This window comes from Triplophysa rosa, linkage group LG14 (genome assembly GCF_024868665.1).
Source record: "Triplophysa rosa linkage group LG14, Trosa_1v2, whole genome shotgun sequence".
Taxonomy (NCBI): Eukaryota; Metazoa; Chordata; class Actinopteri; order Cypriniformes; family Nemacheilidae; genus Triplophysa; species Triplophysa rosa.
In genome coordinates this window covers 1,688,457-1,703,454 of record NC_079903.1, presented here as the reverse complement: position 1 = coordinate 1,703,454, position 14,998 = coordinate 1,688,457, and the positions used below count along the sequence as shown (strand labels likewise).

General features: G+C 41.3%; 1 protein-coding gene across 1 annotated transcript; it reads right to left on the bottom strand.

The window, feature by feature from the left end:
* Positions 1-644: 644 nt before the first annotated feature.
* Positions 645-5,426, bottom strand: LOC130565170 (uncharacterized). Its single transcript, XM_057351754.1, has 8 exons — positions 4,532-5,426; positions 4,232-4,445; positions 3,211-3,795; positions 2,720-2,944; positions 2,141-2,355; positions 1,543-1,623; positions 1,175-1,437; positions 645-906 (listed from the first exon to the last, which is right to left on the bottom strand). Exons 1-8 carry the CDS (start codon positions 4,952-4,954, stop codon positions 645-647), a joined length of 2,268 nt encoding a protein of 755 aa, XP_057207737.1. The 5' UTR covers positions 4,955-5,426.
* Positions 5,427-14,998: the final 9,572 nt, after the last annotated feature.

Sequence of the window (14,998 nt, the reverse complement as noted above, 5' to 3'; positions counted from 1 at the left end):
CCACACAGGAAAGTGCTGTGCCTCAGGACAGAAAAAATGATTCTGTGCAGCAGGAGAATAGTCTGTGTCATATGGAGATGTGTCTCCTAGCTCAGTGCCTGTGTGTGCATTTGAAGACACTGCAGTTCCAGTTCGTGCATATTTACGTTGGCGAATGACTGCCTCGCCCTCCCGATTGTCAGGCTCTTGGAACTCAATGGGAACGTGTCCATGTTCAAGTAGACACTGAACTGTCTTCAGCTGTACATTGCCAGCATTTTTTTTTAGAAGCCGCTTCACACCTAATTTAACTTGGCATTACTGAATCATTTTCTTGTTGTTCACGTTAAAGCTCCTCTGAAACTCAATCCTTTATAAAGTGCTATAGAAATAAAGGTGACTTGGCTTGGCCAAGGTCTAAACTGATAAATTATGACTATGTAAAAGAAAATAAACAGTCTTTAACACCCTTCAGTTATGACCAGCCAGATGTACATTTTCTGAAATGGTCTATCATAATCAAGAACTGAGAGCTGTGTAAAATTGCTGTGAAACAATGTTTAATGTATCTAATATACAAATAAGTATGTAATTTAGAATAGTTAATTCAGAAGTTGTTAGAAGGAATATACTACTAAAGTGAACTCAGGACGGCAATAACCAACTCACCAAGATGACACTGTAGTGTTGTTGATTGTAACTAGCACCAGGTTGGTCTTGTCGAGCAGCTCTCGGCGGTCTTCAAGCAGCTGCTTGATGTGACTATACATTATCACAATTGCCTGAGCAATTGGAAAGGTTTTGCCCTTATTGTCTTTAGGCCTGTTTCTGGCTTCCCTGAATTCCTTCAAAAGCTTGAGTGCGATGCATTCTGAAATCCTGTTGACATCAGGTCTCTGGGCTACCTGGCCATGGGTCATGAACAGTCTGTGAATAAAACAATGCATTGAATGCATTATGTATGATGTTATTCTATGGTTCATTGCAGCTTTGTAAACATACAGACTAATTATGATTTTTTATTTTATGCAAATGAAAAATGAGGGATAATTTATGATGGCACAAACTGTAAAAAAAGTCTTTGACCACGATTAATCACAATTCTCTTTTTTTAGCCTTAGAGGAATTACATTATTACACAAGCAGCATGACACAAGACTCAAGTTTAACACAGGTGCACCACAATTCAACTCACCTCTCAGCTGCTTGCTGACCAGGGGCTGAGCCACTACGCTTTCGAGAAGCTCTCCAATGACCTGGCAAGATCTTTTTCTTGCACTTAAGGGAATACTTGGAAGGGGACTGATCAATGGAATGCAGACACGAATACAGCCGCAAGATCTCTGCTATCTCGTTGGTTGACAAAGCAGTGATAGTGCGGTTGAGGCTGATGAGGTAGCCTGCCAGGTTATCCACCGACTCCCATCCAGGAACACCTCTTGAATCACATCTACGGTTCTGAAAACAAAACAACAACAACAACAAAAAAACAAAATCCTGCACTACAGTTCTTTGATAAACCGTTCTTCACAAATTACAAGCATCAAGTATTAGAAACTTTACCGGAGCTGATGTGCTGGGCCCAGCGCAGGACATGTCTTCAATGTCAGGACTGTGAGAGCCACCACTTGGAACACTGGTTTCCTAGATCATTTTTAAACATTTGTAAGTGTACAAAACGTATTTAGAAAACAATTGAGATGCAACATTGACTGTTCAATAAGTTAACTAGTTTTAAAAACTGGTCACACATTTCAATATAGGTTCTTTAGTTAAGGATGGTTAATGCATTAACTAATATTACCTAACAATGTGCAATACATTATATACAGCTTTTTCTCACTTCCAATTACATTAGTTAATAAAAATAAAATTGTACTTTGTTGGTTAATATTAGTTCAGATTCATTAAAGTTAGCATTTTAACACTTAATCATGTAATGGTCAATGTTGCAATTTACATTAGGATCAATAAATAATTGAGAAACATTTTTTTTCTTAGTTCATGTTAACTCATGTTGTTAGGTAATGTTAACCAATAAAACATTGTAAAGCATTACTTAAATTGAAGGTTTAAATTATAAAACAACTCATGTATTGCTCATGTAAACTAACATTCTTATGCAATTTAAAGAAAAAATAATCAAGCAAATTTATATTACCAGAGATGAGGTCAATAAATCATGACTGCTGGAACTGCCAATAGTGTCTGTGTTTAAACTGATGTCCGCTGCATCACATACTGTGATATCCAGACACTCATCCTCCTGAACTTCAACCTGCATCTCTAGCAGAGTTATTTCACCTGGCTCCAGTGGATAAAGTAGGTCTCCTCTGCCAGATTGTGCCAGTAAGTACTCGACTGCTATACGCTCATCTGCCAAAAAGAGGCATCATACATTTAGTAATAAAAGGAATATAATCAGAATAAATCATAACAGTAAATGTGATGAATGTAGTGTTGCTAACGAACAACCAATTATTTGTGATTATCACATGGAAAGTAAAAAAAATACATAAATAAATGAAAATCACAAATAAATAAAAAACTAATAAAAGAAATAAAAGAAAAGAAAAGAAAAGAAAAACTAAAACAAATACACTGAAACCACACAGACACATCTTATAACAGTATAGATAGATAATGGACATGAGCACCATTACAGCGTTAAGGCAGCATGCAAACTCACAGCAAAGCCTGTAATTACTATTGTAAGAGAATGTAAAATATTGAGTCTTACCAGTGGGTTTCCCAGGGGCTATGAATTCTTGCAGGAGTGCAGATCCGAGGACTCGGTTGCTGAGGACATTAATGTGTGAATGATTTTCATACATTAAACGTACATCATAGATTTTAGTTTGTGATGTACCACTCATGTCCACAGCTTGATGAGCCCGGTTGATGTTCCATCTCGATGCACCCTCAAGCATGTACATCTGAGTATGTAGAGCGTTACATCTCCACCCTGTAAGGCAAAATGTTACACATTGTAAAAATACCATTATAAACCCCTCTAAGAACTACCAAAGCTGATTACTAATTAAAGCTGATTTACTTTTGACCACAATCTGTAGAAATTTTATTCCTTTAATTTTGTGGCACTTTTTCCCTGTCTTATTAAAAATGGTATTTGATGTATTGTTCCGAAGTTAGAAATTCCTGTATTGTGACAACACTACTTAATTACAGACATCATATTCTTGGTATTGATATATGGTATTGTCCCCATACCTGGAATGAAAGTGCACTGATGGCGATGAAAGCTTTCCAGAGAAGAGGACCCTCTGCCACACCGCAGTACATCCAGAACCTTGTCACCCTTCTGTAACCCAGAGCCCAGCTTTGTGTAAAGCTGAACACCAGGCGGGTCTTGGATGCAGGGTAAATGTTTCTGTTGTACCTCCCAAACGTGTGTCATGCTCTCTGGATTGATGATGCGCAAACCAGTCGTGTCCGTCAGCTCCCACATGGAGTCCAGCAATCCTTGTATCAAGTCACAAGTTTCTTCAACTCCACGTGTCCTCCTCCTGCAGTGCTTGGCCAGCTCACTGGAAGTGATGCTTGACAGGATTTGGGCCTCTGTTGGAATATGCCCCTGATGTTTTTTTAAAAGCATGGTCTTTTTCGCTTCTTTAAGACGAGATATGTCATCCTTGTCCCATTCAAAGATACAACTGGACAACTTGGAGCAGAAAGTGCCATACAGTGGATGGTGCTCTGTTGTAAGACCAGCAGTGAACCGTCGCATGAAGTGGAAAACATCGAGACGCACTATGACCTTCCATGGTCGAAACCAGGTAAGAACTGGAGTCACACCTACACCAATGAGAAACAATGAGCGAGTTTACACATGTTCTTAGATTTCAATTTGCATCATTAAACAAATATGCTAATGCTAGTTCTAAATATTCTCTTAAGCCTCTAAATCCATCAGACGTCGCTTCCTTTAAACAAGCATTTTTGTCAGGTTCCTAGATTCAGTTGCATTAATAGCAGATATTTCAGAATGGGCAGAGTGTGGCATTTATGTAGAGAGCATTCACTCATCATTCACTCATCAACATTATAATCTCATTTTTGACAGAGGTGTTTTTAGAGGGTTTTGCATTTGAACGAACATGAACAAAATATGAACGATGCAGATATGTGATTTATTCTCATTGAGAAACATGCCTAAAATGGTTGCTGATATGGATTAGAAATGCATAAATGTACACACATTCCTGTTAGGTAAAGGCTTAAGACGACAAACCTGTCTCGCTGCAGCAGTCCCTGTCAACATAAATCGCAGCTGGATCTGGCTCCCCAGCATCCTTGTATCGCTTCACAATGCCCTGACACAAGTCATCTAAGCCAGCTCCCTCACCAGTGGTTAGGACACAGTTTAGGACTTGGCCAAACTCATTGACAATGTTGGTCATCCAGGTAGCAGTGTCCGCAATGCCACCAGCAAGCTTTTTAGTAATCTGTATAAATGCATAAAGACAATACAATTAGATATAATAAATATTAATTAACATATATTTGTCTCTTTATGTATATTTGTGTTTACCTTTTTGGTAGAATCAAGCTTCAGGATGCTACCATATGTTGATGTTACAACACCCTTAAGCTCATCAAGGTGACTGAGGATTTCATTGGCATGGGCAGTCTCAAACCACTGTGCCAGCGGTAAGGGGCAAAAAGGTGGAGGCTGCTCATAAACCACTTCTGATTGGGTCAGGGCACATCTCTTTTTGTGAAGCTCACAGTCTGTCAGGTAGTCTATAGTCCGTCTTGCCCACTCCTCACTATGAATTTCTTCCAGCGCTTGTTGCAAGAAACTGGAGCTGTTTCCTGCAGTTCTTGGCTTTAGCAAAGTCAAACACTTCCTGTCAAGGGCAAGGTGAGTGGTGAGAACAGCGGGGAATTTATTTCTGTGGGAGGGATCCAGCTGTTTAAGGATCTCTGAACTCCAGGGGCAGACAGGAATCATACACTTACTGCAGCGAGGGTAGTCCACTCCGATTGGGTAATATCTGGAGTCAACATCAATGACTTCCCTAGCTTTAGTGTAAAGCCTGAATGATGCATCTTCCTATTGCACTGTGTGCATTTCAGAGGAATACCCCACATCCTCATTGGTGCCCACAGAAACACCTCCTGCCTAAAGTAACAGCTTGGATCAGGAGGTGAAGTAGTAGGCTTGCTGGGACTTGGTGGATGAAACCAGTTTTGTGAAAACTGCTGCTTCAGTCGCCCTGTGCTGTCATACAGACACTGAGCTATCCATTTCTGGTCTGCTGGTTTGAGCACTCGACAGAATTGTTTGGGGAGAAAACTCACCCAATTTACTTCTGGAGGCCTCAGTGTAATGTCCTGTGATGGTGTTTGTACTACAGTTTGTGGAGCTCCTTGCTGGTCTTCGATGTCTGCAGGTGACTGTGCAATGGATGCTGGTGGATCCACAGATTCTCTGTCTCCGTCTGAAAGACTAATCAAACGATGATGATTTTCAATGTGGTGAAACAGTCCAACTGCACCCCAGACTTTTGCACCACACTGGTCACAACATTCTTGGACATGGTAGTCTGACAGATGTTCAGTGAAACCCTCTGCATTAATATCTTCGCTACAAAGAGCACATTTAATTGAATTACTGCTCTGTGGGGCTGGTCTGGAGCCTGCACTGGGCTGCGGGGCTGGTCTGGAGCCTGCACTGGGCTGCGGGGCTTGTCTGGAGCCTGCACTGGGCTGCGGGGCTTGTCTGGAGCCTGCACTGGGCTGCGGGGCTTGTCTGGAGCCTGCACTAAGCTGCGGGGCTTGTCTGGAGCCTGCACTGGGCTGCGGGACTGTACTGAAGCCTGCACTGGGCTGCAGGGGTGGTCTGGAGCCTGCATTGGGCTGCGGGGATGGTCTGGAGCTTGTACGGTGCTGCGGGCCTTACTGAAGCCTGCACTGGGCTGCGGGGCTGGTCTGGAGCCTGCACTGGGCTGCGGGGCTGTACTGAAGCCTGCACTGGGCTGCGGGACTGTACTGAAGCCTGCACTGGGCTGCAGGGGTGGTCTGAAGCCTGCAGGGGTGGTCTGGAGCCTGCACTGGGCATGGCGATTCATATCACAATATTTCCCAAATTTATCCTTTAACATCTATGTAAGTGTTAAACCACAAATCACACGAGTGCAACTGGATTCAACAAAAAATTGGCTTGGATTTAACACGGCACTCTGATTTTTTTTACATTCATCATCATAACATTACTATCATTGTTGTTACTTACTGTACATATAGTTAAGGCATTTTACTGTAGCAAAATGAATGGCCATGGTGATTTATAACACAATATTTATGCTTTAATATCTAAGTGTTAAACCACAAATTACATGAGCGCAATTTAATCGGTTGAGATGAAACCGTAGTGTCAAACTAAGCTACGTTAAATACAGCTTCTTTTTCGCGTGATAATGTACTCACCTGCACGCTATATGAAGACTTTAAAATGATTAAAATGTTTTTTGTGTGATTTAAGCAAATCCAAACTGTCTCACACTGCGCTGTGACAGACGTCAGTGTAACGAAAAGCCTGCTTTGGCACACGTACAATGTTTCGTGTGTAGTCACATGACAATGTTTCAGCCAATGGCTGTTTTGCCTCGTTCTACCAATTAGAATCGGGTGTTAGGATTGTTAGAACTTGTGTTAGGAATTCTTTCGAAAGTGTTAGGACTTAGTTAGAATGTGTTAGGACTTATTTGGAATGTGTTAGGACTTGTAACGAATCGTTAGGAAAGGTTTGGCCGGCCGATCGCTGGAGGGTATGGCCACGACTACTTTGGAAGAGCTCGCAGGTCTCTATGGATCTGGCTAGCTCACTCGGTAGATCATGAATCTCTTAATCTCAGGGTGGTGGGTAAAAGGCCCAAGTTGGGCGTCCGAGCTTCCCTATTTCAGCAGATGTATTTACAAGAGCCCTGGCTCCCAGGGCCCTAGTGCTGGGATCTTTGGGCAGCTTCTCTAAAAAATTCCGAAAAAGTAACACGTCATCACCTTTCGGCCTGCTGCAACAGGGGTTTCTCTGAAAACAAGTTCAACGATGGTGTGCTGACACTTATTTGTTTTTAACTTTTCCAGGCTTTTGCATTTCGTTCCAAGTCAAGAGAGCATTGTGTCCTAGGAAACTGCCACGGCTCGTTCTGCCACCATTTTCCTCCGGGCCGGCACTGCAATGGTTTGGCGCGTCCGGCTGTGAAAGGTTGTTGGTTTGAGCCCACCCATGGACGAACTAAGCTTTTCTTTGCCACGTATGGCACAAGCACAGGGAAACTGCTCTTTGCAGACTTTAGCAACAACACGTTGCAGCCACATGTGGGCCGTCTAACTGAAAAAGCAGCCAGACGGCTTCCCATACCGGGAGTCGCATTTTTCATGGAGCCCTCAGGGGACGGCCCCTTCGATTCGGGAACAACTCGCCTTACACCGCACGTCGACTAGGTTGCGCGCCACCGCTTGATGTCCTAGGGCATGTAATGACACTTAAAATCGAGTTGATAAAAGCGACTGGATGGAACAACTGGAAGAATCGTTTCACCCAAGATGATTGGTTTCACTTTGCGAAACGAAATACAGCTTTTTCGTGCGAACTGACGTTGTCGTTTATGCTACCAGAGAAAACAGTTACAGAATGATAACTCTGGCAGGCCGTTTACCCAATTTGGACAGAAAATGGTGATCAATTCCCTTTAAAAACCTTGTGTCCTCATCGGTACCGACGAAAATCTTCTTTACCCATTTAGGGATCGTTTTGTTGAAACAAGCAATTTCGGAGGTCGAATAGCGTGTAGTTTGGTCGTGTAAAAAAAGCAAGCTGTTGTCTTTAGGGGCAACGTTGCTTTGAAAATGTAGAGAGGGGATGAAAGGTGCCTTGTCCTGCACGGCAAGCGGATGCATCCTCACGCTGACGTCGGCTCCTAGAGCTAAGGCGTAAGGAAATGAATAGGGGAGAGCGGGAATGCAAGGCACCTGGTCCTGCACCACTAGCGGAGGCAGCCTCGCGCTAACGTTTGGCAGTGGGGTTGCAGGCCAGCGACCAGGGAGGAAATTGATAGAGGGATGGGCAGATGGTTGCGTGAACGTGGTTGCCGCTTGCAAGCGCATGCTCGCGCTGCCTAGGCGGTTGCGGAGTGGCGTACCACTGGGAGAGGCGTGGGACTCGGATGAGCCAGGAGAAGGTTGGAGGCTGGCGTCGGCGTGATCCGATCCAACTTGTTTTTGGAGCTGCAGTTGCTTATTTGTCTTGCAAGACTTGGCAACACTGATTATTACTTGTAAGAACAGAAGCGGAGGGGCAGATGCAACATGTTTTTATTACTGTAAATGTTTGGATCACTATGTTGTGTAGTTTTTTTATTGACAAATGTAATACTATCAATGTAAATGCAAGTAAATGCAATTTCTGTCAATAACTGTAGGCCTATGTAAAAAGTGTAGTTATGACGTTTAAGGATAAATGCCACAAAATTTTGCGCAGTTAATGTATTTATTTGGCATTAAATCTGCTCAATCTGCACTTTGCTCATTTAAAATACTCCTATTTTTAACTACTTTGCAATGAGAATGAACGTCTAATTAATTTAAAATCCACATAGAACATTTAACAATTGTATGGTGTAATTTTATTGTTGTTCAAATATAATCTATGAATGAGACTAAGACCGTATAGGAAAGCGATGGACTGATGCAGGGTACACTTTTTTTAAGAAAAGTACTTATCCGAATACTCTATTAATCGATGGAAAATCACTAGAATACCCGATTACTAAAATAATCGATAGCTACAGCCCTAGTGATGACTTACTACCCACATTGGAAGGCTACAATATCATGGAGCGCTCAATTGTGATAAACACGCATTTCATCAAGGGACCCCATTCTGTCTTGACACAACGTCAAGAGACCGACAGAGGTTAGGTTTCCAATACAGATTTGCGCAACACTCAACCAATATTTTTTAAACGTCGATTTAAAAAAATATTGCGGAATGACTGCGTTTCCATTAAATAATGTTATGCGATTAAAGTGTACAGTATTTTGTTTCTTCTCACGATAAATTATTCTGGCCATACTTTGTACGTTTTAAGGCAGGTTGCAAACCAACATTAGTGCATAATGCCACCTACTGTGATGAAAGAGTGAAGAGAAATGTCTATATTTTCATATTACCTCACTGTTCCTAAAAAATCTCCATACTGCACACACTCGTTTTCCTGCATTTGGGCCATCATATAAGATATTACTTAATGTGAATTCTTTACATCCTATCTTTCCAAATGTTCTGCCAAAACATACCACAAATGGTCATGTGACTTTTTATATGACACGTGACTTGCGAATACGACAAAAAAATTTCCATTGCAGTTTTGTGAAATATGCCTTTATCGTATTGCCTGAAAAAACACCTCATGTGAGCGTGAGACCTTTTTTGCGATACATGGGAGTTTTTGCGAAATTGATGTGTTTCTATTGGGCGTATTTTCAATGCGCTATTTAAATTTGCGCATTTTGAAGGCTAATGGAAATGCAGTTAGATAGGGGACGTCTCGGTTACGATTGTAACCTCTGTTTCCTGATGGAGGGAATGAGACGTTGTGTTTCTCATGCCACAATGCTTTGTCATCTGCTGCAGTGACCAGGAGATGCCTTCCAGCTCCCTGAGCACAACACCTGAATGAATGGGGACGCTGTCTTTATATCCCTATGTATGGGGCGGGGACTGGCATGCGGATGCCATTCACCAAGATACATCATCTTATTTTTATGATTAAAACCTACCTTTTGGAGGGGTGCTAGAGAGCGGCACATGGAGTAGAACATATCTCACTCAACTCCGTCACGATTAAATAAATAATCTATAACTTCGTTACTCTTGTCTAAAATTCTCGTTTTGCAAAGTTAACGCTTTCCATGGAGTGGCTTTGGTAGTACTTTCCGCGCAGGCGTGTTTCAGTTTGATGACTGAGGCATCCAGGCTTTGAAAAAGCTATTTCGCTTTTTACAATTTAAATGGGTAATCTTAATATAATCCTGTAAGCAGATCCGTGGTCGATAAACAGGCAGTAAATCAGTAACAAAGGGTCAGTCCAATCAGGCAAACAAAGCAGTAGCAGTAACTCAATAAACGTAAATCCAATAGCAAGCACATTGGTCATAACAGGTATTCAAAGTAGTATAAACACTTGGTAAGGCAGTAAGGGTATAACTGGCAATACTTTGCAACATGTGGCTGGCAAGGTTTGTTTAAATATGGCCAACACAGGAAGTGCGGGCGTGGCATGAAAATCCAGTCTAGAATTCCGGAGATGGCTCCCTCTGGTGGGTGGCTGGTTGACTAGCAGCCCTAGTCATTACACCAGCCTGGAGCATCACAAATTTCTTGTGACCATGCACGGTCCAGTTATGTAATATATTCATAATATTTTGATATTAACATGACGTGCTGGTAACGTAACAATTTCATAAATGATGCTTAACATTGATGATTCACATGTCAATTATACACCTTATTCAGGCTGCAGCCATGTTGACTTCAAAACGAGGCTGAGAGAGAAAAAAGTCCAGAGCGCTTAATTACACTGGATTGATTTGTACCGGGATGCCGGCCATTCGGCCATCAAAACACAAAAAAAAAACTTAATTTCACTAATTTCCACATGACAGAGAACTGGTGCTATAGACCCATCTAATTTCATGTTTTCCTTAGATCTCTGTGCTGTGTAAATTAGTGTAATGATGTATTTTTAAAGGATACAGATACTCCAAAACAGTCAATTACAAAATTGATGCTTTATAAACCCGGTAGATAAAAAAATAAATACATAAAAATATGTAGCCTACTACTATAGTGCAAAAACATTATGAAATGGAGTATAAAGGACCCATTGCATGAAAGCCAAATTTTTTCTGTGTTTAAGTGCTATAATCGGGTCCCCAGTGCATCTAACAACCCAGAAAATGGGAAAAACAAGATCCCATTAACTTGGTTTTGGTAAACCTTTCTCTGCAAGCAAGTGAGAAATCGGGCCGTTCAGATTTCGCTCTTGATGTGACGTAGACGCAGCCTCTTATTATAATATTACCGCCCCTTAATCTACACAATTCCACACACGGCGCTGCCGCCATTGTTGTTTTCACAATCGACAGCGGTGTACGTGACGCCATGGCTAAAGTTCGTGGACAACATGCAATATAGTCGCTGCACAGAGTCCTAACCTCAGAAGAGACAGGAGTGGATTTTATTTTTAGTGGAAATCCCTCAGAAACCTGTAAAGTAAAAACCTGCTTGTGTGTTCCTTTTAAATGGTCAAATCACTTCAAGCCGGAGTACTTTATCAACCTGGGACAGTACAAGCAGGATTAGCTTCAAAGTTGTTCCTCAAGAGGGATCGAGACCAACTGAACAAGACATAGCTGCCTATGTAAGTAATATTTATCAACAGTTTGAATTGACCTACATGTACCGTATATATAGGAGGATAACGTTAGCATACGATAGCGAAGGGAGCCAAGTCAGTCACGGGCTAAATAGAACATTCAAAGCCAGTGTTAAACTACGTCATGACAGGATAGTGACAAGGAGGAAGAACCGACCTGCAGGCAGCAGTTGTACAAGAAACAGACTTTATTTATAACAAAACAAAAACCCACGATGGGGTAAAACAATGGAACAGAATAAACTAAGACTTACAGTCAACAGGAACCAGACAAAAATAATAAACACGATGCAACATGCTAACAAGGTGACAGGTAGACACGGCAGGGTAATCCAACAGGGTAGGGAAAGGTAGTCCAAACAAGGTAGGGTAATCCAGTAGGGTAAGGTACATACAAGGCAAGGAAGCAAACAGGCAATGTATATAACAAGACTTGGCAAAAACAGGTAGTGCGAACACGTAGTGTAAGCATAAGTACCAGTACGAACAAGCACAGGACAGCAGACACGAAGGCATTATATAGGGAGACTAACAAGGAGTAAATTAACACAAGGCAGGTGTGGGGAATGAAACACTAATGGAAAGCTAAACGAGAGGGGCGGGGCCAAAGACTGTTTGTTTTGCTAATGAACAGTGCAGTTAGTTTCGTTTTAAACATCTCAAATCATTCGTCATTAGGCTGAAAAATCTGTCACAGCAAACAAGTTATGCTCTCACGTTGTGTGTGTAACATTATAACAGTCTCCGGACGAATGATTTGAGACGTTTAAAACAAAACTAACCGCAGAGGAGTTCAGGAAGCATAATTTAGCTAACCCATTGCCAGACGGAAGGGGGGTGGGGTGCGCTGTAACTCATTATCATTTAAAGAGACATGCACCAAAACGGGATGCTGTGAGCACAGCTGTTTTTGACGAGGCAAAAGGGGTTTTGTTTACACAGCCATTGAGTGTTTTTAAGCAAAATATGTTCCAGACATTTCGTGAAGACCCTAATAAATCATACCAACTTGTTGAAAGTGCTCATTTAATGAGTCCTTTATGATGAAGATGCGCTATTTTTATTTTGTTTTCAGTATTGAAGTGGCTGCAATATTAGAAGATCCACATGTCAAACCCTAGGCATGATAAAAGGATACATGATGTGTCTGCTGTTGATGATGATGACGACATTCTGAAAGAGTATGAAGATCTGGGCCCGTATTCTTGAAAAATCCTAGCGCAAAGAGTGGATCCATTTACCTTAACACTGGGTCTACAACTCATCTTCGGTCTGAAAATGAGCGATGCCTGGTTATTCCATCACAGCGAGGCACCAAACCACTTGCAAAAGCCTTTACTTATTCGGTTCCCCTTTGGTGGAATAAACTACCAGTCTCCATCCGAACTGCAGCATCCTTCACAACTTTCAAAAAACAGCTCAAAACATACCTGTTCCGCATTTATTTGACTAACCAATAACTCTGTCTGCTAGAATACTGCAATACTCCACTTGAGGGTGTTGGAATGTCACCAGCACAGCTTCTAATGGGGAGAAGTTTGAAAACTAAACTGCCAACTACCACCATGCTGTTGACTCCAAAAGGAAGTGGACAAATTCAAGAAAAAACTCAAACACAGACAGTCAAAGCAAAAGCTTTATTATGACAAAAACCCCAAGCAATTACCGGACATATCACCAGGAGACAAAGTGAGGATACAGCAAGGACAAATCTGAAATCCTGCAACAGTTCTGAAGAAACATGATTCTCCAAGGTTATTCATGCTTCACACACCTGACCAGCGGTGGATTAACCATATGGGCAATTGGGCGAGTGCCCAGGGGCACTAAGACTTTAGGGGCACCAAATAAACCAGCAATACAATTTTTTTTTTTTATAAATGTACATAAGTACTTGCTTTTTAAGACTTAAGTCACGCATCTGCGCTAAATAGGCGTGGCACCATATGCGGGAATACCCCCCACTTTCAGATTAAAATGGTTCTGTCCCCCGCACTTTCTCTTTTTCGACATACCACCGCCAACATTCTCGCCCATGTTATCTACTTTGTTACATATATTTGAATGGACTAACATTCGGCCAATCACAAGTGAGTGTTATGAGGCGAGTCGTCTTCCATGTACTGTACTTCAAACACTTTATGTGAACTTTTTAGTGGAGTACACTTTTATCGCAGTACTTATGTGATCGTTTAGGAGTCTGTAAGAAGAATATACACATACTGTGCTTAAAAAGAGCGTTTACAAAGCTGTATGTGCAATACCTGTCTGTTTAGTGCTTCTCTCTAGCAGTTAAAATAGTAAAAATAACGTTTCATGTTATTTTTATAAATAACCTTGCTATACATTGTAATCTGGTGGTGAATTAAAGTCCCAATGTCCTGAAACTCTGTACATTGTTCCATTGTCCCCCTACTGTGAACATATATGCAAACTATACATAGGTTTTATATATATATATATATATATATATATATATATATATGTCCCTTTACCCCCACTTTGTGGCACGCACAACATTTACACCTGTTAAAAAATGTTTTTTTCACTACATCAAAACAGAAAACAGGTGCCCCTTAACTACAGTAGGCCTAATTGTTAAAAATACTTCAAAAGAGTTGCTTTTTGTGTTCTATTCTACAAAGCTGTCATGTTAATGTGTAATTCTTGTAAAATAGTAAGTATATTGTAAATTGCTGAGTTTCATTCTTAAAATCTTTTAATATATACATCTTTTAATGAGTGGATTCTTGCGTGTGGGTAGGTGGGTGTATGGGGGGCACCTCTGGGGCTGTTGCCCAGGGGCACCACGAGGTCTTAATATGCCTTGGCACCTGAGGGAAGAATCTACAGAAGAAACAGAAGGCATCAGTTAAAGACAAAAGAACAAGAATTTCATCCAACAAGTAATCGAGATGATGCAAGCCTGGAAAGTGAAATAAGTCAAAACTTACCTGTTGTGGTGGAGCAAACACAGCAAGAAAAATTATCTGATGAAAAGACCAAGCCAATCATCATCACGAGATCTGGAAGAGAAGTTAAAGTTCCTACAAGATTCAGAGACTATAAAATGCACTAGAATAGCTACAGAGTAAAAGGCAGCAGAGTAAATGTTTATTGATATGGTTGAGTAAAAATGTATTAGTTTGGTGAATGTTTTATTAATTTGACACAATTGTTCGATTGTATAATTTCCAAAGTTGTTAAAAAAAAGGGGGAGATGTAATGTATTCTAGCGTAATGTTTAATACGTAGTGGCGTAAGCTGTAGGTGGGACATACGTAGAGAAGTACATTGTACACACATGTATTGAACGAGGCTAGATAAAAGATGCGAGTTGGTAACCACTTGTGTGTCGCGTGATTTTATAAATTTATAAAGAAGCACAACAATACATCCACCTGGCATTGGCGTGTGTGGTTCTTGATCATGCTGCCGCTGGAATCCTTTATCATGTTCTGAAGAACTCTCGAGTCACTTCCCACCTCTCTTCTGTTCACCTCTCTGATGATGTCACACACATGAAGTCCCTGCTGGTCAATCATGCCCCTGTG

What these genes read in the sequence shown, in the direction of transcription:
- LOC130565170 (XM_057351754.1), bottom strand. Translation starts at nt 4,954, where the DNA reads ATGATTCCTGTCTGCCCCTGGAGTTCAGAGATCCTTAAACAGCTGGAT. An exon ending in ATTTATTGACCTCATCTCTG is followed by an intron (nt 1,624 to 2,140) that starts GTAATATAAATT and finishes AAAATGATCTAG; the next exon opens with GAAACCAGTGTTCCAAGTGG. An exon ending in GGCCCAGCACATCAGCTCCG is followed by an intron (nt 1,438 to 1,542) that starts GTAAAGTTTCTA and finishes TTTTGTTTTCAG; the next exon opens with AACCGTAGATGTGATTCAAG.